Source organism: Psittacula echo (genome assembly GCF_963264785.1).
Source record: "Psittacula echo genome assembly, chromosome: 3".
Taxonomy (NCBI): Eukaryota; Metazoa; Chordata; class Aves; order Psittaciformes; family Psittacidae; genus Psittacula; species Psittacula echo.
The window spans coordinates 113567711-113592137 of NC_137736.1; the positions used below are offsets into that span (position 1 = coordinate 113567711).

General features: G+C 34.8%; 1 protein-coding gene across 1 annotated transcript in view; it reads right to left on the minus strand.

Moving 5' to 3' along the window:
- Positions 1-24427, minus strand: part of DYNC2H1 (dynein cytoplasmic 2 heavy chain 1) — a 170320-nt gene that overhangs the window by 95476 nt on the left and 50417 nt on the right. Inside the window, exons 50-65 of the mRNA XM_080612498.1 lie at positions 24280-24422; positions 21398-21479; positions 20468-20622; positions 18680-18817; positions 16146-16259; positions 14781-14941; positions 14498-14621; positions 13647-13768; positions 12883-12969; positions 11491-11617; positions 10190-10331; positions 9544-9653; positions 6746-6844; positions 5411-5534; positions 2866-3029; positions 1495-1614 (exon numbers count right to left, since the gene is read on the minus strand). Of these exons, the coding sequence (XP_080468624.1) occupies positions 1495-1614; positions 2866-3029; positions 5411-5534; positions 6746-6844; positions 9544-9653; positions 10190-10331; positions 11491-11617; positions 12883-12969; positions 13647-13768; positions 14498-14621; positions 14781-14941; positions 16146-16259; positions 18680-18817; positions 20468-20622; positions 21398-21479; positions 24280-24422 (2012 nt within the window). The remainder of the gene's footprint in view (positions 1-1494; positions 1615-2865; positions 3030-5410; positions 5535-6745; positions 6845-9543; positions 9654-10189; positions 10332-11490; positions 11618-12882; positions 12970-13646; positions 13769-14497; positions 14622-14780; positions 14942-16145; positions 16260-18679; positions 18818-20467; positions 20623-21397; positions 21480-24279; positions 24423-24427) is intronic.

A 24427-nucleotide genomic window follows, 5' to 3' on the forward strand; every position in this document is an offset into this window, starting at 1 on the left:
CTATGAGATAGCCACAGAATGTGTGTCTTTGCCCCAACGCTTTCAGGAGAAAACCAGTATAGTACTTCAGATACCATGCTAATGTGTGTTCTGGATTAACTGGAATTTAGCTAGATCACCTCCAGCACTGACTTCTTTGTGGACAAAGTCCATGTAGCACCTGTCAGTTTTCACTGAGCTTTAGGTTTTTTTTTTCTTCAGGGTCAAAGAGTATTCTGATCTCAGTGCTAACAAGAATGCCAAAGCTGAAATCAGTCTCACTGTTAACACTTGGCCACTTTTTGTTGCTGTTACCTTAGGAACCAGTTACTTGAAATCCTGCACTTGACAATTCAGACTGGACAAATGTGAAAGATTTTGGAGTTCCAGCATCACACAGAGAATCTGTTCTAAAAAACTGATTTTTTTTTTCTTGCATTTCTGAACTCAGCTTCTGGCAGACACTAAGGTGCCAAAAAATGATCAGCTGTGAAAACGGAATTTTTTTAGAGAACAAGTTTCCCTGTGCCTGTAAGAGAAATCTGCCCATCACAATTTTAAAGAAGATTTCAGCTTAGTATTTGTAAAACCAATTAGCTTATGTTAAGTCCATTGTTCTGGATACTGAAAAGTTCTATGACTTGGCTACAGACTAAGGGTTTTGAATCAGCAAGTCAATCTCTCTGCACCTATGACATCTTAGAAAAAAGAAAGATTTGAGGATGATTCCTATGGGCATGAAGTACAGTTCTGTGAAATCCACAAGCTGCAAACAAAAAAGAAAACAGTGCCTCTTCCTTGGAAGCTACTTTTTCTTATAGAACTGTACAGGTGTTTCCAAGCATCATTACTTTCATTAAAATAAAAAGGTAAACTGAAAAATGAGAATATTAATTGTAAATATGAGAAATCAAAATGTTAAGTATAAAGAATATACAGTTTACTGCTAACAAGAAAGAACTGTGGAAGTCTAAATTTTTAGATGTCTCTCTGAACAAATATTTACATTTTCTACTGGGAATTTTTCTGTCAGATTTTTTTCCTTTCACAATACAGAATAATTTCTCAACTGGGAAAACTGTCATTTAACATGATTCACAAGCTTAAAAATGAGGCTTTTTCTAGAACTCGTAATTTGAAAAATAAATAGTATAATTTTTAACAAAATTTTCTCTTTTTTAATGCATTGAAGTTAGTGACATTTCTAATCAATCTTAACAAGTCTATATTCATGTGTTTAACTTTGATAATGCTTAATGTATTGAAATACTATGGTTTCATGACAAATGTACATACTTTATCTACTTTACTGTTCCAACAGCCCTAGGCAAATAATGCTTTTATTTTCTCAAACCAAAAATTCAGAGGGCTCATTATACTAACACTCTCACCATCTTCATTCAAACGCATACCAATATGCTGTTTTGTATTATTTCTAATAATACAAATATGGTATTATTTGAGACCAATAGACTTTTTAGTCTAACAGATATAAAGGAGGTGAATTTACTTTACCTCCAAAAGAGATTCCTCAAGCTTAGCTAACTGTATCTTCTTTTCTTCTTCTTGTTGTAACAGTTTTGTCTTCTGCTCTTCCAAATCAGGCTTTTCATGCTGAATTGTTAAAGCCAAAAGCTAAAAAGAAACAAGATTATTCAACAGGTTAAAACCCACTTATATTTTCTAATATATATTCATTAACCATATAGAATAATATATACTCATTATTCATATATCAGTATACAGTCTATATTCTTGCAACCAGACTTCTGAGTGTTTACTCAGTTGCCCCAGACATCCAACAGCATTAAATCTATGTAGCCATCCAGAATATCCTGCAGTGGCCAGTATAATTCAGGAACTACTGTGAACCATACCCTTTTGTACAACAGCAGATGTTGGTCAGGTGAGATACTGAAGGACATCTCAAAAGGCACTGCATCACTTTATTAAGGACATTGATTCACACCCTTTTATGCTGAGACCTAAACCTTTGCACTTCAATGTGAATCACATCTGTGCTTAAATGATTGGCAGCCTTCATTAGTATACACTGTTATCAGATACAAAAAGAGGTAAGTGATGGAAAGCAAAAATTAGATAGAATGGCAGCAAATTATTTTCCAGCAGGTGTACCAAAAGCCAAACCCCTCTCCTGCCAACAAAGAGAGAAAACAAAAAAACAAAGGTTTTTTTCCGTATTTCCACTTAAAAAGGGAGTCAATTCACTTGGTTACATTGTACAATGCTGGTTCCGTATCTCTGTGTTTCACGTTTTTGAATTATATCTTACTTGCTGACATTTTATTTACATCCCATTCTAAGCCTCTTGTCAGTTTGGAAAACTTGTTTCATAACAAATACAGAGGGGATTTTCTTCCCTTAATTCCTGTCTTTTCTTTCTCTCTTCCATCTGTGTGCTACATTTTACTTCCTAGATGCTAAAAAAAAAAATAAATACTCAAAAGCCACTAATATTTTGAAAGAAGTAAAATATACAGCTTTTTGGCTCCATCAAATTTTTCCTGTACACAAACTATCTTTGCAATTATTCTCTAACTGCGATACTGGAGAGCAGTAACAAAAATGTTTCCACAGTACCATAAATGCATCTTGAACAGGAAACAGAAGCTTAGTAATTACTCTGTTGCAACTGACATCAATGAGATGGTTTCCATTTTCTCTATTGCACTCACTACTCAGTTCCAAGTGCATAGAAACAAGATTTAAAAATTCAAATTTAGTTTCAGCATTGATGCTGCCATTTATATTTATGTGCTAGAAAATACCTCCATGAGCATTAATGCACCATGGGGCTTCTTCCAGAAGCTGGATGTAGCTACAGATGTCTGCTATACATATATTGTTTTTATTCTAAATGCCTACCTGTCCTCTTAAGCCACTTCCTGTCGTGGTAAAGTTTACTTCGGTAACAATAGAAGAAGCATCAGGTGGAATGAAGGGATTTGGGTTCCTTGTCGACAGAAAAAGACGGAATTCTTCATTATAATCTATCATTTTTTCACCTATTTGTATAGCGTAACGGGGTCCTGTAGAAAATAAATAATGTTATACTCTGATTGGAACATTCTAGATTTATCTCAAAATAATGGTATTTGCGTAATACTTTATGAGTGATAGATGCAAACGTGTATCAAAATTTGTAATTGTTCAGAAAGAAAAATAAATTTTAAAAACTTAAGGAACGTAACCTATGCTGCATTGTTAGATAAAAGAATGCAATATACAGCACTAGTGTAAGGAAGTTACATGGTGAACATATTTAATACACCAGAGTAGTTTAATTATCCTTAGCCAGTACAAAAAGCATAAATGGCAAAAAAAGCACTTGAAGTAAAGGAACACTAACAAATCTTCAGACAATTAATAGGAGACAACAAAAGATGCACTGGAGATTACCCTTTTGTGTAACAATCCTGTCATAACTTAAACCATACTCATTTACACTCATATCATTTCTGCATCGGTAAACTGTTCTACCAAAACACACTAGTCATAATTACACACTGGTAAACTTAAGATGGTTCAACATTTTCTGAATGTAATCCAAAATCACTAGATTTCATCTCTGGATCTGTTACATTTACTTGTAGAAGATTACTGTGTGATCATAATTCTATTAAAATTACTTTCTATGATAATTGTTATAGAGAATGTCTATGAAACTCAAGATGCTGGAATAACTAGTTATTAAATTGAAAGAAAAACATTCCATTAAAAAATATCCATAAATTTGTCTTATTATAAATGCATTTAATTTAATCACAATATGAAAGAAACAATGTATTTAATTTCTTCTGTCATGGTTTTCAATCTCTGTTTACACTCCTAGTATTCTGACATTTCTTGATATGCCTGTCACAGAATGAAAGCACATGGATGGCCTCTCGCCACCTTCCCTCTACCACAGGTTTCCATTCTAGCAGGTTCAGAAAAGAATAGACTCAAACAATGACATGACTAGAGTAAGATTTTGCCTCCAGATACTAAAAAAGAATGAGGAATAGTTTATAAGGTGAAAAGTTTCAAAGTGAAAATTTTCTTTACAGAGAAATTTCTGAGGTAACATACTTAGATGCTTCTCTATTTTTAGCACTAGGAGCAGATCGGAAATGCTGTCAATATAAATCTCTTGCTAAAACACTGGTAGAGATGAAAATCACATACCAATTTTGCTTCTGTGCCAAAGATCAAAATAAAATAAATTTTAGGCCTATGCTGTAAAAATGTCAAAGACAAAATGAAAGCTGTACTAAGACAAATTTATTGCAGTATATATATTCATATTTTTCTGTACATTTCATTCCAAGTAATGAAAAGATGTAGAGTCATCACAACCAAAATCATACAGATAGGCCCCCACCTCCACTTTTTCACAAAGAGGAGGAGTGTGTGCTTTCTTGTGAAGTGACTGAGAAGACTCAAACAGCAACCCATTCTTCCTCTCTTTTCAAAAACCAGCTACCTAGTTTGGACTTGCAGAGACCTAGGATTAACTTAGCACATTAAAATTGAAAAAAGGATTCCTGAGTATTATGGGCAATTTCCCTGAATAAACTAATATATTTTTATTTACTCTTCTTTCTCCACAGTTCTGCAGGCATATTCATCTCTTAATTTGATTCCCTGAGTAAAAACAGTTAAGATACCTGTAATACTGTATCTCTGTTTTCCAACGTTGAAAAGAAGCTAGTGGAAAAGAAAAATTATAAAGATATTTGACCTAGCCTCCTACAGATCCCTGAAGTCACCACTTTGGTGGTGTTCCACATTTATTTTTACCATGAATTTACATTTAAAGAATTACTTCTACCTCAGCCACTATTAGATCTAACTGACAACAAAAAGGAGTCTTGAGCTATTTTCAGTGCCCAAATTTCATAATGTTAAATTACAGGTACAAGCTGTGCAACTAACACTTTCCTAAAATTAACAACAATTTGGAAAATATTTAAAATATACATTGTGCATTGTTTTAATCCACTTGGCTCTTTTGATATAATTTCAAAATATGCAATATAACCCAACATAATTCCTGTTGAGATACATTATTACTGCTTATATTTGCTAGACTTTCAACTCAATTTTACATATCAGCCTTTTAAAGCAACTAAATCGAAATAAAACTGTTTGAAATTAACTTAAAATTTTAATTGTGAAGAGTTGATAAAAATATTTTATTATAATTCCAGTCAAAAATTTCTAAATACTTTTCAGTATTTTTCTACTTACTAAACAAGACATATCTCCAGCTTATTTCATGCATTGAAGTGTTAGCAGGAGCTTAATGTTAAAAAGGAAAAAACTATACAGTACTGATATTTTCAGAAAAATCAATTTTTATAAGCTATATACAGATCTAACCTACAAAAGCTTTGAACAAGCATTTGTACAGATCTTGGTCATTTACCTTGAGCAACAAGATCTTTTCTTAGCAATGGGTAAAGTACAGGCTCAACTCCATCCATTTCCTGTATAATAAGTGTTTTTCCAAATCTCACTGCCAGCTCAAGAGCGGTTAAGAAGTTGGTGTCCTAGGCAAATGAAAAAAAATTGCTTTGAGTCATGTTTTTATGAAATATTAACACTTTAGAATGAAAAGAAAGGCATTATACCAGGAGTCTGAATCTTAAATTCACTAATATTGGTGAAAAGTTCTATTACAAGCATCATATGATATGTCAGGGTTTAACCACAAATGTTTAATTTAAGTAAGTTTGATCTATTCAGTTACTGACATACAGGCAACCCATTTAACACACCGAGCTCTCCAAGTGCCACGCCAGAAGAAAGCAGGTCTACCATAGGTATCGTGTTACATTTCAGGTGCACCTGGAAGTCCTAGCTAGTTAACACATCTCAAATGTTATTAGGTAGCTATGTCTCAAAACTGAATCAAGACCTAAGGACAGGATTCACATTAAGATATCTAAATAGAGTCTTTTGCATGTAGGTGTCTAAACATGCACATGGTGTTTAAGATTCCATTACAGTTAATGGAGACCCTAGACAATGCAGACAACAGAGCCTAAAAAGTAATCAAGCCAATCAGCTAGCAGGAGAAACTTTAAATCACCCAAAGATATGCATTTAATACCATCAGAGAGTAGCTAGAAGGCCTGTGCGGAGCTAGCAGTGATCTGTGAAAGACCTACATTCTGTTGAATCAGCATCTTGAGGCCAAGCAGGATTCAGTAAGGGACTGGATGCCTAACTATAGTTAACTATGTGTGTGTGCAACTGAGCCAAGCCTCACCACCTATGTAAACAGTAACATGTAGACAATCTTAGGTACCTTAATTTCAAACTGAAATACAACCTTCTATTTCAAATATAGAGAATACAACACAACGATCATAAGGGAAGAAGTGTATACATACTCCTGAAATAAAGTGAACTGCAACCAAGAATTCAAAAGACCTCTCTGTTTACAAACCTTCGGCTATCTCCCTCTCAGCAGGAAATACTGATGCTCCTGGAGGGGAAGCATGAAGAGATAAACTTGTAGAAGTAATACCAGATTTTGACCCTCAATTTTAAATACTCTGATCTCCTCCTTCAGTAAACAAATTTTCAATATCATGTAAGAGTCATTGTAACCTAGAACTCTGTGAGAAATTACATGCTTCATGGAATATAACCCCATTTTCAGTGATTGCTGTCACACCCCTTTAAAAACTGCTAAGTCTGGAATGGAATGAGCTCAAGCAGAAAAGAACTGTAAGACCAAGAGTAAATAGTGCACCTGTTGATTAATAACTTCCAAACGTGATTCCTTCAAATGTGTCTTCAACCATTCAGTAGCCCGGAAAGAAGGGTCTATCAAAAATGGGCAAACTTTACTCTAGGGGAAGAATAATAAATAGACAAATAAATAAATTTACTGAAATCTACTTTGTTTAACAATAAAATTGAACAGAGTCCTTTTGTATTTCCCCAAAGTACAGTCATTTTATTTTAACTCATAAAAAACCATAGCAGCCTAGTAACAAAATTACTTTTTCTTTTTCTTCCTGTAGTGGGCAAAGGTACAGTACATCTGGTTTTGGACCTCAATGCATTGCAAAAATAATAATGAATATAAATATTTCACAGGAATAAACATTCCAATAGCATTTTACTTACAATAACAAATAAATCCAAATCTCAAACTTACAAACACTATGATGTAAAATATTTTGGTGAAATTGCCCAGTAACATGAATACTGATGAGACAGCAGGCTTTCATTTTTGTAAAACCTTTATCAGTGTGTGGTTCCCATACCAGTACTGTGCAAAGCTTTACTATTATATAAAGATATGCTATGCCATACACATTGCTTTCTAAATGTTGAGACTTTAATCACCAATACACTGATTATGTAAGTGCTAAGAACTTACACAACGATCACAACACAGAGTGACCAGAGAGATGGTAGTAAGAGAGGAAGTGAAAAGAGACCCATTCACAGCTGACATGTGCATTTAAGATTTTACAGAATCATAGAATGGCTGAGATTGAGCTGGTTGCCCAGGCTCATGTCCCAATAGCTTTCGAGTATCTCCAGGGATGGAGATTTCCCTGGACAACCTATGCCAGTGCTCAGTCACCCTCACAGTAAAAAAGTGTTTTCTAATGTTAGGACAGAGCTTTCCATGTTTCAGTCTGTGCCCATTGCCTTTAGTCCTGCCCCTGGGCACCACTGAAAAGAGCCTGGCTCCATCCTATCTGCACCCTTCCTTCAAGTATTTATAAACATTGATAAGATTCCCCTGACCCTTCTCTTCTCCAGGCTCAACAGTTCCAGCTCTCCAGCCTTTCCTCATAGCAGAGATGCTACAGTTCTTTCATTATCTTTGTGGCATTCCACCAGAATCTCTCGAGTACATCCATGTCTCACTTGCATTGAGGAACACAAAACTGGACACAACACTTCAGGTGTGGCCTCATCAGGACTGAGGAGAGGAAAGATTCCCTTCCTTGACCTGCTGCCAATACTTTGCCTACAGCAGCCTAGGACACAATTGGCCTTCTTTTTTGCAAGGGCCCATTACTGGCTTACATACAACCTGGCACCCACCAGGACCCCCAGGGCCTTTTCTGCAAAGCTGTCTGCAACTGGGTAATTCCCAAGACATCTTGGTGCCTGGGGCTGCTCCTCCTCAGGTGCAGGACTTGCAATTCCTCTTGTTGAACTTCATGAGGTTCCTGTCAGTCCAGTTCTCCAGTCTGTCAAGGACTCTCTGGGCAGCAGCTTGACCCTCTGATCAGCCACTCCTCCCAGTTTTGTGTCATCAGCAAACTGACTGAGGGTTTAAACATGTATTTTCAGAAATTCTCTGGTTCACTCTGATAGAAGAATGCTTTCAAGGTTTGGGGATTTTTAAGGTTCCGAGTCCTACTATTTCAAACTGAGTAACAACACAGATCTCAAACTGCATGACAGGGAAACACAGACAATATCCAAACATCAAAAGACGACGAGCAGCATAAAAGCTTGAGAACCATACTGTAAATGACTTTGGTAAAATACTGCATCCAATTCAATTTTAAAAGGATGGTGAAAAAAACTGTCCATAAAGAATTAGTTGAGGTGAGGGAGCACTTGAAAAGCTCTGCATACACAGTGAGATTTTTAACAACTCGATCTATTCAACTCTGGAAAATCAAAAATAAGATTTGACTACAGCATATAAGTAACTGTAAGGGTACAAGATGGTATTGAAGAGTTTTCAAGTAACTGAGAAAGGAGTAACTAGATGTACTATCAAGGTGATAAAGCAAAATAAATTTAAATCAGAGAAAAGGCTGTAGCTGATTTGAGAGAATCATCAATCATCCATGTGGCAAATGCAGATTCTCCTCATGGCACTAAATCTTTACTTTCTAGCAGATCTAATAAATTATTACATTATAACAACAATATTATGTGCATATATGCAATTGTATATGAATATCATTTATTTTATATATTTTATATATAAAATATATGTTATATATATATAACTATATGGTAATCATACGGAAACTATACGGAATCATACAGTATAGTATTATCATATTTCTCTCAAATATTATTAGCTACTGCCCTTAAGTGAATGGCATTTTGCATCCTATATCACAGAGCTGATCTGATGATATCTAAGGGTTTAAAATCTAGTTCTTGTAAAACATATCTGCACATGGCTTTTCCCTTTTTCTGAGAAAAAATATTAGAAATTATATGTCAAAGTGAACATAGGATATAATCTTCCACTGTTTGTGCTGGTGTTCATAATTATTCACTCTTTAAGCCTGAATAGACTGATACCAGGCTTTGTCTTTTCAACATCTGAAAGAAAATTATAAAAGCAAAACCAAAAAATATGTATTTTCTTTAACTGTTTTTCTTCTTGCTACAGAAAACCCAGAGTTACATAAGTATTGGTTTCTCTGTGTGTTCTGTGGTGCTAGTAAAATAACACAAATGAAATGGTTCAAAATTCCAGAATGATGCCATGTTACTAAAATTTGTAGAAATGGAAATATTTCCAAGATAAGACAAAAAATCCCACCAAATTACCTGCAAAATGACAAGAGCATTTTCTATTGAAAGGTCATCTGAAGGTAAACCTTCACTCTTCCAGAGTAACTCCTCACTTTCTGTACACAGGAAACGCCGTAAATCGAACTCTGATAAATAAAAAAGTTTAAGTTTTTCCTAACATTGTAGTCAGCATAATTTTTAAGCATTTACCACTCTATATACTGCAAAAAGTCTGTCTAATCTACAGTGCAAGCCTGCAAATTTCCCTTAATTTATTATTTTATTGCTTGAACTTAGTACTATTAACTAGCTGGTGTTATAAAAAGGATTTAATGCTGTTACTAACATATCGAAAAAATAACTGGAAAAGCAGAAGCATTCAGAACGCAATGGCAAATTTATAACAGTTAGTGTGAACACATTCATTTATGTAAACTTTTATTTTTAAACATGGACTATGGAGCTAAACCTTAAGAATTTGTAAGTATTTATAATCTCAATAATTTCTAGAGTTATCCTAAGAAATAGTCTGTATATACAAGTACTGATTGGGTAAGAGAATGTCATTTTTCAGTTGGATCACCAAGACAATTGAGACTGTCCATTAGAACTCACTGGCATTTCTCAGTCAAGCTTAACTACTTACACATAGGCACACAGACACACACACACACACAATTACTTTCAAGGCCTGCTGATTTGGTCCATTCATCCAAGCTGGTTTTCCTCTGATCCTCAGGAGCCGCAGAAAGATAAGTAATAAATGCAGCTGCTAACTGAGCTCTTTTAGGCAGTGTAGCCAGTTCATCTGTTATCTCTGACACCTTAAAAAAAAAATAGAACAGAATATACAGGTATATTACAAACAAAAACTATGTTAATATTTCTTATCAGTTACTAGAAAGTCAGAATTAAATTTTCCTTCCATGAGAATACAATTGACACAGTCTCTCTTTTGTATTTCAGGTATCTATACGTAGCTAACTCACAGCTACACACACATGGAAGTATGGGAAAAGTTCTTTTTAGCTCTGGGCTAGAACATGAACAAAAGTTTCTGAGAACTTAGCTACTAAAAATCTATCAATCTGATGAACAGTTCACCTTTTCACTTATAAGCAACTGGGTAAATAGTATTATAGTAAGAAAAATAAGAAATACGGGTCCCTAGTCAGTCAGCTAGTGAATGCCACTTACAATATGTAAATATTATATATGTATATATATATATGTAATATATAAACACTATATATGTAAAGACTCACTGCAGACTTACGTGATAAAATAAATTTATCATATATCTTCAAATAATTTATCTGCATTACATTACCTCTGCTTTGAAATGTTCCAAATGTTCCAATGTTTTGGAGAAAAATACGGTGTGTATCATTAATAGATAACCTGGGCTTTCTAAAGATGGGGTAATGTACCAGAGAGAAAAACTGTGAGCAACCACTTTTAGAAACATTTAAAATCTGAGGTTCAAATACGTGCAAATCCTTACTATAGAAGATGGGATAGCTTTAAAGCTACTTTCACAGGAAAATCAACCTTTCTTTCCATTATGCTAGTCAACCTACAGGAAGGATTCATCAAACCCTAACTCTGGTTCTTCAAAATGCACTTAGTCTAATTGTTTAGGCTTTTTTCAGTGTCAATTGAGAGACAGGACCATGTCTCTCAGCAGGGAGACTTTTTCCAGTTTTAGATAACCAAGAAAGACAGCTTGGCATCACTTTCTTGAGATGACAGCTATTTTCAGCTTGTATATATCTTGAAATTTTCCTTTTTGTTTCAGGCTGAAGGAGGGCCTGTGTGTGCAAAGAAGTTTCAGAAGGAAGAAAAGCTTTTATTTCTGATGAGAAATCAAAAGAATGTACTTAGGAGACACAAAATGGCAATAACTCACACTCTCCCAACAGTGCAAAACCTCAATTTTTACATTATTAGCTATAAGATTTGCTTACAAAACTTTTCACTAACCTGAGTGTTCCATCTTTTGTGTTCCCTATCGAGCTGATTTATCAGTATCTCTGCAGCTTTCAATGTTTTCTGAGCTTTATTTAGTTCTGCTTCAAGTTTTGCCGCTTCTGTTGTTCTACTCTGGAACCTGTAAAAAAACTACTGTTCGTAATTGCATTTCATTGCATGAACTACTAAATTTTTGGACAGTTATTTTCAAGGCAGTTTAATTGCCTGAATTTGTAATTAATCCCCCCAAAATCTTTTTTATACATTCTGCTTCTAATTGGCAGATGATTTCGTTAAGGCTTTTAACTAACAAAATTTAGATAGACGCACAGGTGAGATTTAAAAATACATTTGTATTATAGACTATAATGTCTCAAAACCATTCCTTCTTCTACTTAAACAGCCTGACTTGATTTTAGTGGTTGTGTTTTGTTCTGCAGCTAGTCACGGCAATAGCAAGCTCAATGGCATACTCTACATTTGTATTTTTTTGGTAAATTTAAACTATGAAACCTTTAAAGGAGAACATCACTAATTCATGTGAATGACCCTCGTACCATGTGCACTACTCTATTTTGTAAACTACTACTAAGAACATGCCCCAGACAACAGTCAAGGTTTAGGTATTGTTTTGTAATGTTTAACGCCTAATCAGCTAAATTAATATTTAATTAAAATAATGCATTTACTATGCACCTTTTTAAAAATAATATATTTAACTGTAATGTACAGTATCTGGTTAATCTAAGACATCACTATATAATTGAATGAAAAGGAGAATTCCATAATTTTTTTTTTTTTTGCATCCTACAAAACATGACATTTAGTAATACGCACAAATGTCAGGTCAGGTTGTATAGCAATACAGTATCCTATATTAACTACATAAGAGAAAGTACATTTGGAGAAAGTATAGAAGTTCACCACAGCAATCTTTATGGCATTGTAAGTAACGTACTTGATGAGATGCTAAGTTAAAAGGACAGTTAGTTAGCTAGCTGTCAGGAGAGTAGGCCACCCTAAAAGAAACAGAACTGCCTTTATTTAAGCTGTGATCACTGAAAGTCTTGTATACGAATGTTTCCAAAGTCCGAAGGAGACATGAAAGTCCTCTTAGTTTTAAAAGTGAGATACATACTGCTTATCTTTGACATCTGCAGCGTCTACACTGAAGGCTTCCAACACAGTAACAAGAAACAGGTACTTTTAAGGAGCATTTCATCTGATAGATGAGATGAACTCTAACAGTATTCATATCCACTGAGGGTCTAGAAAGCCTAATTATTGCTACTTCTGATGTAAATTCAGAGGAGGGAAAGACATTTCGTTAGATAAATTTCATTATTCATACTGTAAATTCCTCAATGTTTTATTAGTACCTTAAAATAAACAAACCTGACTTACTTATCTTTGAGTTCCGATACTTTCTGACCAACAGAGTTCAAAAGATTTTCTAACTTCTGTTTTCTGTCTTCAGTTTTCTTGAGATTACTACAAAAATTTAACATTTATTTTAAGACTATGGAGAATAAATGTAATAGGAAGTCATTTACATAGAGATAGTTCAGAGACAGTTCTTTCTTGTGATTTATATTGACAAAAGCCTTTTCACATGTAAAAGTTTTGACTACATCTCATCATATAGCTTCAAAAATGGAAACCAAACAACCCATTCAAATATATTCTTAAAGATGAGAACAAATGCTTCCATTAAGGAATTTTAAGACTAGCAAAACAATCAGTATAGATTCCTCAGGTTATGGATATTCATAAGACTATGTCGTATCTTTTTGATCCTAAGAAGAAACTGAGTATGCTTAGAATGTGACTGAACAAAGTGGAACTAGCAGACATATTACAAAATAATGGGTTTCACCGACACAATACATTTTAAACTCACATGTGATCTTCATTTCTCCCTGACATATTTCAGCTGAGACAGGTAACTTGTGATTGGCCAAAAAATATCCAAGGCATAGCTGCCAGAGAAAACCAAACAGTGCACGCTTACTTTTCCTGTCTCAGCATGAATGTCTTATTACCTATGGATGATGCAGTTTCTTATACCTTTTCCTTTTTAATAAACTTCAACTACGCCTTGGCAGCTTTAGTTTCACCCACCACCACTGGAATTAAGAGCATTTACTTTGTAACAGTGTCTAACTTACGCTTCCAAGCCAGCCTTTTCTTTTTCCAAAGGCTGAATTCGTTCTAGGACATGGGAATACTGGACATTGGCATTGACCCAAGCCGCTAATGGAGCAGCTGCAGCACTGGCTCGTTTAGCATTCTGGAAAAAAATCAGTTACAAGAAAGTCCTTGAAGCGTAATGTAGATAAGATAAATACAGCATAAATAACTGCAAGAGATTTACAAGTTATCAACTTAAATATGCCAATTAGCCAGCACCTCTAATGAACTAATCTTTTAAATTGATACTAAGAGATTGTACTTTAGGTCATCAATCTATGTAACAAAATAGTGTGTGTCTTTACAGCTATAAACCTTCACTGAAGTCAGTAAGTTTTAAATTCATGCATAACTTATTAGCGTGTTCCTTCTGAGGGAACTACAACTTTGCTTTTAAAAATAAGAATTCCTCTTTATAGCTACTACCAAATCATTTCTCAAAGATCCCCCAGACATTTAACCATCAGTAGTCCTCCTTTTTTTAATTAAGTGTACTGTTAAGACTCTTACTATTACCAGGAAGCCAGAAGGACCAAGTTACAATTCTGAGTTCTAATTTATACCAGTGACAAAAATCTCCAAGGACTTGACTCCTCATCCCACTGCTTGTTAGTCAAAACATTTTCACTGTTAGAGGCAGTGTGCGACAGAGTAATCTCTGCTACAATTTTATCTCTTTAGACTGACAAACTCTAAGCAGAATTAATCACTTTTTCTATAATTTCTTTTCCAAAAAACCAGACAATCATGTCTTTTTTTTAATTTCCCCCCCCCCCTTTTTTTTTTCCCCTTGTCTTTTTTCATTTTATGTTGTGCAATCATGAATTACCTTTGGATCAAAAGATGGTCTGTTCTTAGAAAGAAGTTCTTCAACACTGTCTCGTATTTCTTTTGGAATATTACGGGCATCAAAGGTTGCTATGTCCTCCCTCACACCTCTTTTAGCCAAGAAACTGTAAAAAGAATTAAATAACTAAGTAAAGAAGAAACAATGTTAAAGAGGTTATTTCTATATGAGACCAAAGAATTCTGCACGTTATTCCTGAATATAATAAAAAGATTTTCATATTGCAAATTACTGTTTAAGTTTAAAGCTTAAATAATATCCTTACCTCTTCATGCTCACCCATGACGTATCAAAAATCCCCATCAGCCGTAAAACTCCTTCTAGTATGTCTCTGATTATGTCAGGGGGCATCCGTAGTGACCGGATTTCTGACAAAGACTCTGGTTTTATATTTCCAACTGCTAATTTAGCTTCATTAACCAGTGGCTTAAAATATAAAAACACATTTAAAAAGAGATGAGGATATAAGAAACAGAACATTTGCCATTTCAGTTTTCATACAATTTCTTGTTCTTTTTATATATTTTATTACCTAACCAACCGCCATTGACGCATATTCATGTGCACATTTATTTTAAAATTGCCATGTGTTTATTAAGAGATTATAAATGTATTTCCATAAATCCCAGCATGTTATACACCTGACCTCCCTTCACTTTTCATTCAGCACTGTAATTCATAAACATTATACAGATAGTAATACCAATCATGTTTGTTTATTCTTTCATTGCTTACAAGTTCATTGTCATACAGATGTTTTAATAATGATGCTAATTAATATCTGTAGGTATGCCTGAGGGTGTCTTTCTAAAGATGTGCAGAAGAACAGGTCATAAAAGCTTTTTATCTTCAGTAGCTAAACAAATCCAGACAGCCTTTGCCCTTACCAACAAAGCAACAAAATTATAAGACAGAAGAAAATTAAAGTTTATCACTAAACACTGTGAACACTTTGCACATCCTTCATATTTATCAAAGACCACAGAAAGGTATTTACCCTAGTCCTGTGGTTCTATGTCACTTTCAATACAAGGATATGATTCCTTGGTATCTATGATATTTAAAAGGAAAAAAATTACGTTGCTGTACTTTTTTCTTATTGTTTAATACAATTTTAAAATGGATGGGATGGAAAATAGAGACTAAAAGCAATGACTGAACACACATACCTCCCCAAAAACCTGATGCTTAACGGCTGTAAGGTCTCTGGAACAAGCAGTTTGCTATTAGCAATGTTAGGATATATAATTTTCAGAATTTAGTAATAACTTGAAATGATTGCTCATTAAACTATTTACATTCAGCTGATGATAGAACCAGCTTGATCAAGGCAGAGTAATGTAGTTGGTCTACATAAGATATTAGTAATTGAAAAACATCCCACAAAATCTGCAGAGTTCAGCTGTAGACAGCAGCAACCCAGAAATAGAAACTGAAGGTAAAATTTGGCCTGAAAATTCATACTGTAATTAAGATTTAATGGAACACAAATGCCAAAATGAAAATCTCAACCTGGTAAATAAAATACTTCTTCTAATGCATAAAAGCTTTAATATCAAAGTAACTTGAAACAATATTTAAGACATACAGGGATACATTTTGCAGAAATATTTTGTATGGCAGGACTTACCTGAACCTCTTTTAGTTCCACTTCAATTTTAATTTTTCTTTCTTCTATTTCTGCAGCCTCATCTGCTATCCGGTGTTTTAATTTTTCCATTTCTGTTTTTTGCTCACTAGCACTCTAAAAAAAGAGAATACCTTTAGTTTTCAAATTTACACAGATTTTATTCCTTTAAGGTCTTTTATTCTTTTAATCTTGATTGTAACGTAATTTGCAAAATACCAATTGCAATATATTAGCAGAGACTCTTTGATACCAGACATGTTGACTAGGTAACTAAATTAGGGAATAAGCATCTTCTGCTTTTACTGTGTCTCCTTTTCTTTCTTTACCACAGAAAAGATCTGTACCTCTATTTTTGAGGCTAATTATGACCTATTTTCTCCTTGCCTCTGATTTTCCATTCCTTATCAAGATGCCAGTCCCCCTCTGAAAGGGTAAGCAGTGACAGAATCTGTAAATTCTTACTACATTGGAAACTAATATTTTCCTGCTGTTGTCTTTATAGCTGCTCACATTTCTTTCCTTCATGACACCATTAGAACTCTCCTTTTCTATAATGCTCATAGAAGCAGCAATCGTATTGGAACTAGAGCCTATTAATCAAAAAATACTAATATTTTGTTTACCAGTAAATTTGCACCCACCTGTCTGTAAAGATACCCACCATATGTCTTACATCATAATATGTATTTTAAGCTCTTTGGGTTTACATCTGGGTTTTTTTAGATTTGTACTGTGTCTACCATACAGGAGATGGTATTAATTAGCCATCTCCAGGGCTCCTAAGTATTTCAGTACAACAATAAATACCTAGTATAAAAAAAAAATCAAAAAACACAAAACCAAAAAAACAAATATTTAAAAAAATAAAAATCAACAAAACAAACAAAAAAGCCACCAACATACAAAATACAGAACAAATAAACAAAAAACAAATACCAAAACCTAGGGACTACCAATGCCTGCTACAAAACAAATAATTGAGGATAAATGCATAAAATAAGACTAATATTCTAGACTCAGTTCACCTAAAAGATAGAAGACAACAAAGCCCAGAGTTTACATTTTCCAAGTATAAAACACATAATTATCATCAGCAATTGCTGAGCTGAGTTGAACTTGTAGCAGAAGGTAATAGATGTACATAAGCAGAAAAAAACCTGAGATTAATAATCATCTTTCTGAGCACTTAACCCAAGCTATAGACCAGTATGTTACTGAAGATTATATTCAAATCCATAAAACATTAGCTACCTAAATCTCAATTAGACATTTCGTGCAAATGTACATGTACTGAATGATGGCTTTGAATAAGAAAACCTTAAAATTCAGTTGTAGGTCAAAAGCCTTGTTCTGAAAGATTAAGAGTCTGCATATATTAGAGCCCTCTTTCTTTCATAAACCAGAGTATTTGAAGTGACATTAAAATGTTAGAGGGCACCTATTCTTTATGCTAATCTAAATAATCAGAATTCTACTGTAATTTTTCTGATGTCAGTGGGCCCATCCTGTTTCATGGCTTTTGGCCTATTCTTTGATTTTATCCTACAATGTGATATGAGCTACCCACACAACCTGTAATTCTACTGGACAACAACAGACACAGATTTACAACAGAAAACAGGGAAAATGGCATAATAAATTCTTGGAGGCCAGCAGTGAACACACCAAGCCAATCATCATTATTCAAATTTATGTGCAAATATAGCCTAAAAGCATTAAAAACTTCCAAGAGAAGTAGGCTTATAAAAAATTACCGTGGACCAAGTAGTTTGAGGAGAAAGCAAACTACTGCAAACAGAGAATGTCTTTGGCATTGAACATCTTTAAGTTTTCTTCAAACCAATTAGACTAAACCAGTGACAAAACAAACAGTGCAGTGACAGCAGATTTATCATGGCTTATCCTACATTTATGATTCCTAGAAGTATTAATGTAGAGATCTATTTTCTGCACAATTATTTTACTTAACTGGGAAAACATTACTAAAGAAAATTACCTTCTCAAAAAACAGAATATCTACTTGTGAAGTGAAGAAAAAAATTCAAGGAGTGATGAACACAGAGGTATTATTTAACCTTCTTTGAGGTTAACTTTAGGAGGACTGGACCTCATGAAATACATTCTTTTGAACAGTCCACAAATTTAATTCCTGGTATTTGTTACTTAAAATTGTGCTACTTGTCAATCTTTTGTTTAAATTTCCTGTCTGTAGTAAACATCATAAAATGAATCAGTTTGGATTTGTGAATTTCTAGGAAAACTTTCAGAGTAAACTACAGCAGTAAATATTACTCAGGTGCAAAACTTGCACTGATCTCTTCCAACTTCATTAGTTCAAATATGATTTCAATTACGTAATTCTCTGTCCTATTGCAGTTTATTCAAGCCTCAGGGCTCATGCACTCCCTTAGGCAAATTCTTGTAAAAGCATCAGGTTTTGTAACCCTGGGAAAGAACAAAGCACAGGCAGGAGACCAAAAATAGAAAAGCACATCTTTTTTTCCTTCATTTTTTTATATCATTGTATACAACACCTGCATGGATACTGTAATTTCTTGAAGGGCAGCATCAGCCTCATCCTGCTTTGTTTTGAGTAAAATGCTTTGCTCTTCAGCTTTTCTGTTCAGTTCATCTACCAGTGCTTTAGCTTCATTCAGCTTTGAAACACCTGCCTATAAAAGTTTACAAAAAGCAGTTATGTAGCAATGAATTTTAAAAAGATTTAAATGAAGGTTGGTTACAAACATTATGCACAAACTCAAGAGTGATGTAGATTAATATTCTTAATTTTTTAATTTATGTTCCACATTTTCTCAATATTTATATTTTCTTAGTATTATTTAATCCAAAAGTGAAATTTAGTACTTATAGATATGTTGCTGTAAGATCTGTCACTACATCAAAAAGTCAAAACCCAAATTCTCTAAATAATAAACTTTTAATGGAACAGCAACTAGTACATAATCTTGTTCTCATTAATTCAATAGCATTACAGTTAACTGATACTAATGCCATAGATCTTCTCTAAAAGCAAATTTACAAAAATTAAACAAATTAGAACAAATTAATTATCCTATTTCTACATATCTGTACATTTTCTAAAGAACATATATGCACATAAAGCAAAGCCTCAATTATGCTTAAGTATTTTCTTTGTGCACACTTTCTAAATTATTTACTCTATGGTAATCAGATAAGAGACTATTTCAAGATGTATTGGGAAAAAAAATACGTGGAAGATGTTCTGATTTAGGATACCCGTCTCTAATTTTTACTTAAATTATGACTTTTATTTAACCAGAACATTTTACAAGTAAATGAGTGTCTGTCACAAACAAACCACAGCTACTTTCTAAATAGATACTAAGACAATTTCCATCATTACAAATGTAAATCTTCTTAAATTGCTTACTACTGAGACAGACAAATATTGCCAGGCAGAATAAAACCAGTGTAGATTACAAGGTAAGGAAGTATCTTGCTAGATGCTTTAAGAAGAAATACAGCTTTACAAGTGTAGTTTCAGAATAGGGTCACTGGGAAAAGGGGCTGAAAGGGTAAAGACAAAAGTTACATGTCCTGAAGGATCATACAGAAGATCTTTCCAGAAATATACTGGGAGGAGAAGGAAGAGAAGTATGTATGACTGGAAAAATAAGAAATGGGTTTCAAAAATAAGCATGCTAGGCATAGAGAAGAGGAGGAAAGCGATGCCTGTGAGAAGAACTGCATTTGATCTAGAACTGTGTAAAGGTTTGATGCATGGAAAACGAATTCAAAATCAATTCAAAAACACAAAATGAGAGAGAATCATAACAAAGGGAATCTTGGTCAAAGCTACACAAGAGCACCGTGAGGTTAAAGAAAACTGCTTGTTGAACTAGCAAGAATCACACAAAGCAGGAAGGTGCTGTAGAAATATAAAGACAAGGGATGGAATATGCAACTACATGGGGAAAATTTATATCAACAGAGGCAGGACTTAAATTGATGGAAAGATGATGGGTTGTTTGCAACACAATTCCAATACATACTACATACACATGAAAAAAATTTAATGTGCTTTCAAGTACTATTTACTCTTCCAGTCTGATACATTCTTGAGGAAAAATATTAATGAAAACAAGAAACCACTCTTCACCTTTTAAGGCATTTGAACCAGGATGTGAACTAAAATTCATACTATTCCTTTCCTGAAATCAGAGCATCTGCATGTACCAACAGAGGACACCTCACAAAACCATGTTAGCAGGTACACAAGGCATTTCCAAATGTGTGAGTATTTTGAAAAGCTGTATGTTAAAAATGTCTTAAATACATACCTGCAGGTGGTTCTGCCTTTTTATTAGCTCTCTTCTTTTACTGTTATTGATGGTACTGTATATACGAAGGAATGTCATATACCTGCTAGGTGTTGCTCCATACATTTTACATGATTTGTGGATTGCCAGAAATGACTTCAGAAAATCAGAATCACCTGTACAACAGGATTTGTTACACAGACAATAATATATTCATTCTTATCTCACATTACAATAACTGAGGCAGAGTAACATAATACATTTTTTGTGATATAAATTAAGGGCATTAAAAATTCACAAAGAATACATATTTTTCAAACACTTTCAGGGAAACAACATGTAATTACACTTGAAATTCATATTCCTTAGAAAAAATATACTGAAATTGTTTCATTGATTAATGCTTTATGAAAAGTAGCTAAAATTACTATGCAAATGAGTGCTGGGTCACTGGTCTCCTAGATTACAGTCTGACACCCTATTTTAAAAACGTTTAAATTTTAAGTTGTATTATAAAACCAAATTATTCTGAAAAAGAGGCATTATTTACAAGAAATTAGTTACTGGAGATAAAGAATTATTAACATAAAATAACTAGGTCTAGTGCAAGAATAATGGACATGCAGACTGAATAACTCGAATTATCAGATTCTGAGGTTGTAAAATAACATCCACATAGAAGGAAGACACAGAACAAAACAAAATGAGGCTTAATCGGTTTATAAAAATGAATATACATTGCAATTGCTTGTGACAGAAGAGACTGTTTTAGTCAGCCAGGATGTATGCTCTAGACCAATGTTGCTCAAAATGTCTGCCATTTGAACACTACTAAAATCTATGAATATGCTGGCAAAATCAGACTCAAAGTATCTATGCTATTATCTATGCCCAACACAAAAGTGGTAAGTGTTTCAATAATAATAAATAGTGGGTCCATCTAAATATTACCTGAGTGTTTTTTCTTAAGTTCCTTATGCGCTTTTCCAGTCTTTTCTTGTTCATCTGTATCATTCAGAAGCATTTCAGGTATCTAAAAAAAATTAGCATGATTTTTTTGTATGAAAATTATGAACAACGAAAATTTGAATTAAAATTATAAAACCCAAACCTTTAATCTAGTTTCTTATTTGAAAAGACTGAATATGATAACTTTATTCAGAATAAGGTATTTACTGAATACATATAGCATTAAAAAGATCAGTTCTGTCTTTCCCTGTCACTAAATTCCTGTTGTCTCCAGCAAAAGGAGCTTTTGCTGGTTGCAAGAAAAAGAAACTAATTCTCAGAGGACTCTTACAGTAACCCAAATGTCAAACATGTAAAAAGATATACAACACAAAAGGAAATCAGCTGGTCTGAACTAAAACTGTTGCAGATACAACACTTTGGAATTAAACAATGCCTAAATCTAAGTCTTTGAAGTCTTTTTCATATTCCACAAGTGGGCTTACCTTGATTTGTTATCAACTATACAACATACAGTAGTAAAAATAAAGTACTTCCAAAGGATCTGGCATATGACTAAATGATGACTCAAAAATAATAAATAAATAAATAAATAAATAAATAAATAAATAAATAAATCCTTACTGAAGTGGAAGTGAAAATACCCTGAAAAATATTTTTTTTTAGCTGTGGACAGAGCTGGCCGAAATATTTTTGCCAAACAACCTTTTAGTACAACATGCTGCACTGAGGCACAATGGCAAGTGAAGAAGCCCCAGCAACTCTGGCAGAAATGGACACTGTGGCACCAGCTCCCATAGCTCTCCCAGGAGGGTGACCTACCCCATGGTCCAGGTGTGAAACTCATCCCAGATGTGAATGGGAGAGGCCAGATCACCTTACATAGACTGAAGGGATTACTGCATAGGAATCCTGGGACACATTACAGAATACAATGGAAGGCCACTTCATATTACACAAGACTTACTATAAGCTGGTGAAGCACCCACAGGAGTTGGCTTGCCAGAGGTACTAGAAGGTCCAGGCCAGCTGCCTGAAAGACTGTGGAGCCTTGCAGTCAAATGAGACCCAACTGCATGTGTGTCTGTGTGTGTCCATGCCTGTGCAGGATGCAATGAGATCCTAGATCCAGGGCCACCTACCAGAGGGACTGGATGTCTAAACCCAGTTACTGGATCCTACTGTGTGTGTGTACATGCACAGTAAGGCAAGTATGTGTACAGCTGGAGTAGGTTTGTGGCCTCAGGAGCTTGTACATCCAGATGACAGCAAGTGGGGAGACCAGGGCATCCAGAGGCAATTACTGGAGGGTCTGTTTGTCTGCGCCCAGCTAGTAGTGAAATCCACATTCTGCACATGTACATGTTTCCGACTACTGGGCCTTCACTGTGATCACTCATAGAAGGGAACAGGATAACAACAGTGCTGCTTGTGTTTGTGCTGAGGGTTTGTTCGTGTTGTTCTGTGTTGCCAATTAAATGTATACATGTGCTGTATATGTGTGTCTGTGTCTGTGCCTACTGAGAATACATGCTCAGCTTCACCACTGGTTCAGGTTGGGGCTGTGAAGCTTCATCGAAGCCTTGCCTCTATCAGGATATTAAATTTGGCAACCTGAGACATATGTAAGTAATGTATATCTCACACTTACATTGTGACCATCCTGAAAAAAGATTTTGATCCTAAAAATAATATACAGACTCTATTCCACCAAAAAGATTGAAGAACAACAAGAGGTTTACAGTGCAATCTTAGATCTAGAGAAACTCATATACACATTACAAGTCTATTTTTAAACTAGGTGTCAAGCACACTGGTAACAGCAGATATCATCAACATAGCTGGTGTGGTGGGTTGACCCTGGCCGGATGCCAAGTACCCACCAAAGCTGCTCCATCACTGCCCTCCTCAGCTGGACAGGGGAGAGAAAATATAGCTGAATACTTGTGGGTCGAGATGATGGGAGGGCGAGATCACTCACCAAATACCATCATGGGCCAAACAAACTCAACTTGGGAAAATTAGTTTAATTTATTATCAATCAAATCAGAGTAGGTTAATGGGAAAAAAACCTAAATCTTAAAACGTCTTTCCCTCACCCCTCCCTTCTTCCTAAGCTCAAGTTTACTCTCAAATTCTCTATTTCCTCCCTTCTCAGCAGCATAGGGAATGGGGAATGGAGGTTGGGGTCGGTTTCTGCTGCTCCTTCTTCCTCAGGGGAGGACTCCTTACTCTCCTCCCCTGCTCCAGTAAAGGGTCCCTCCGACAGGCTGCAGCACTTTATGAATTGCACCAGCATGGGTCCTTTCCACTGGGTGCAGTCCTTCAGGAATAGCTCTCCAGCTGCAGTTGCCGGTTTGAAACTTTTTTCACCCTTCTTACCTACATTATCACAGAGGTGCTACCACCATCACTGATGGGCTTAAACTTGGCCGCAGTCGGTCCATCTTGGAACCGCCTCGATTTGGCGCTATCAGATACGGGGGAAAATTCTGGCAGCTTCTCACAGAAGCCACCCCACTACCAAACCCTTGCCATGCAAACCCAATACAGTTGGTTTTAACATTTTGCTTGCAGTCTATTTGTACTTTGTTCTTAAATGCTGTGTTTGATCAGTCATAGTTAGCATTTTCTCAAGTCAGCCCACAGAGAGAACAGAAATTGATGTTACTGGTAAAATAACAATGCCAATAGTTCTTAACTGCTCTGCAGAATTTTCTCTTTGTAGTACTGCACAAATGGATTAAATTAGCACAGTGACAATTATGCCACAACTTCAAAGCTTTTCATCTTATCCACCAAAGCTCAGTTATTTTCAGAGCTACTAATTTAAACAAGTCACAGGTTTTCACTAATCAATTTACCTTTTTCATACTGTTTTCTGACCAGGTTTCCATCCACAAAACTTGACATTTCTTGTATAGTGCTGGATTACTTTCACAGTTTATTGTGAAATTTATATTGGTAGAATCCATGATCAAGACAACATGCAGGTTTTGTTGGATCCCTAGG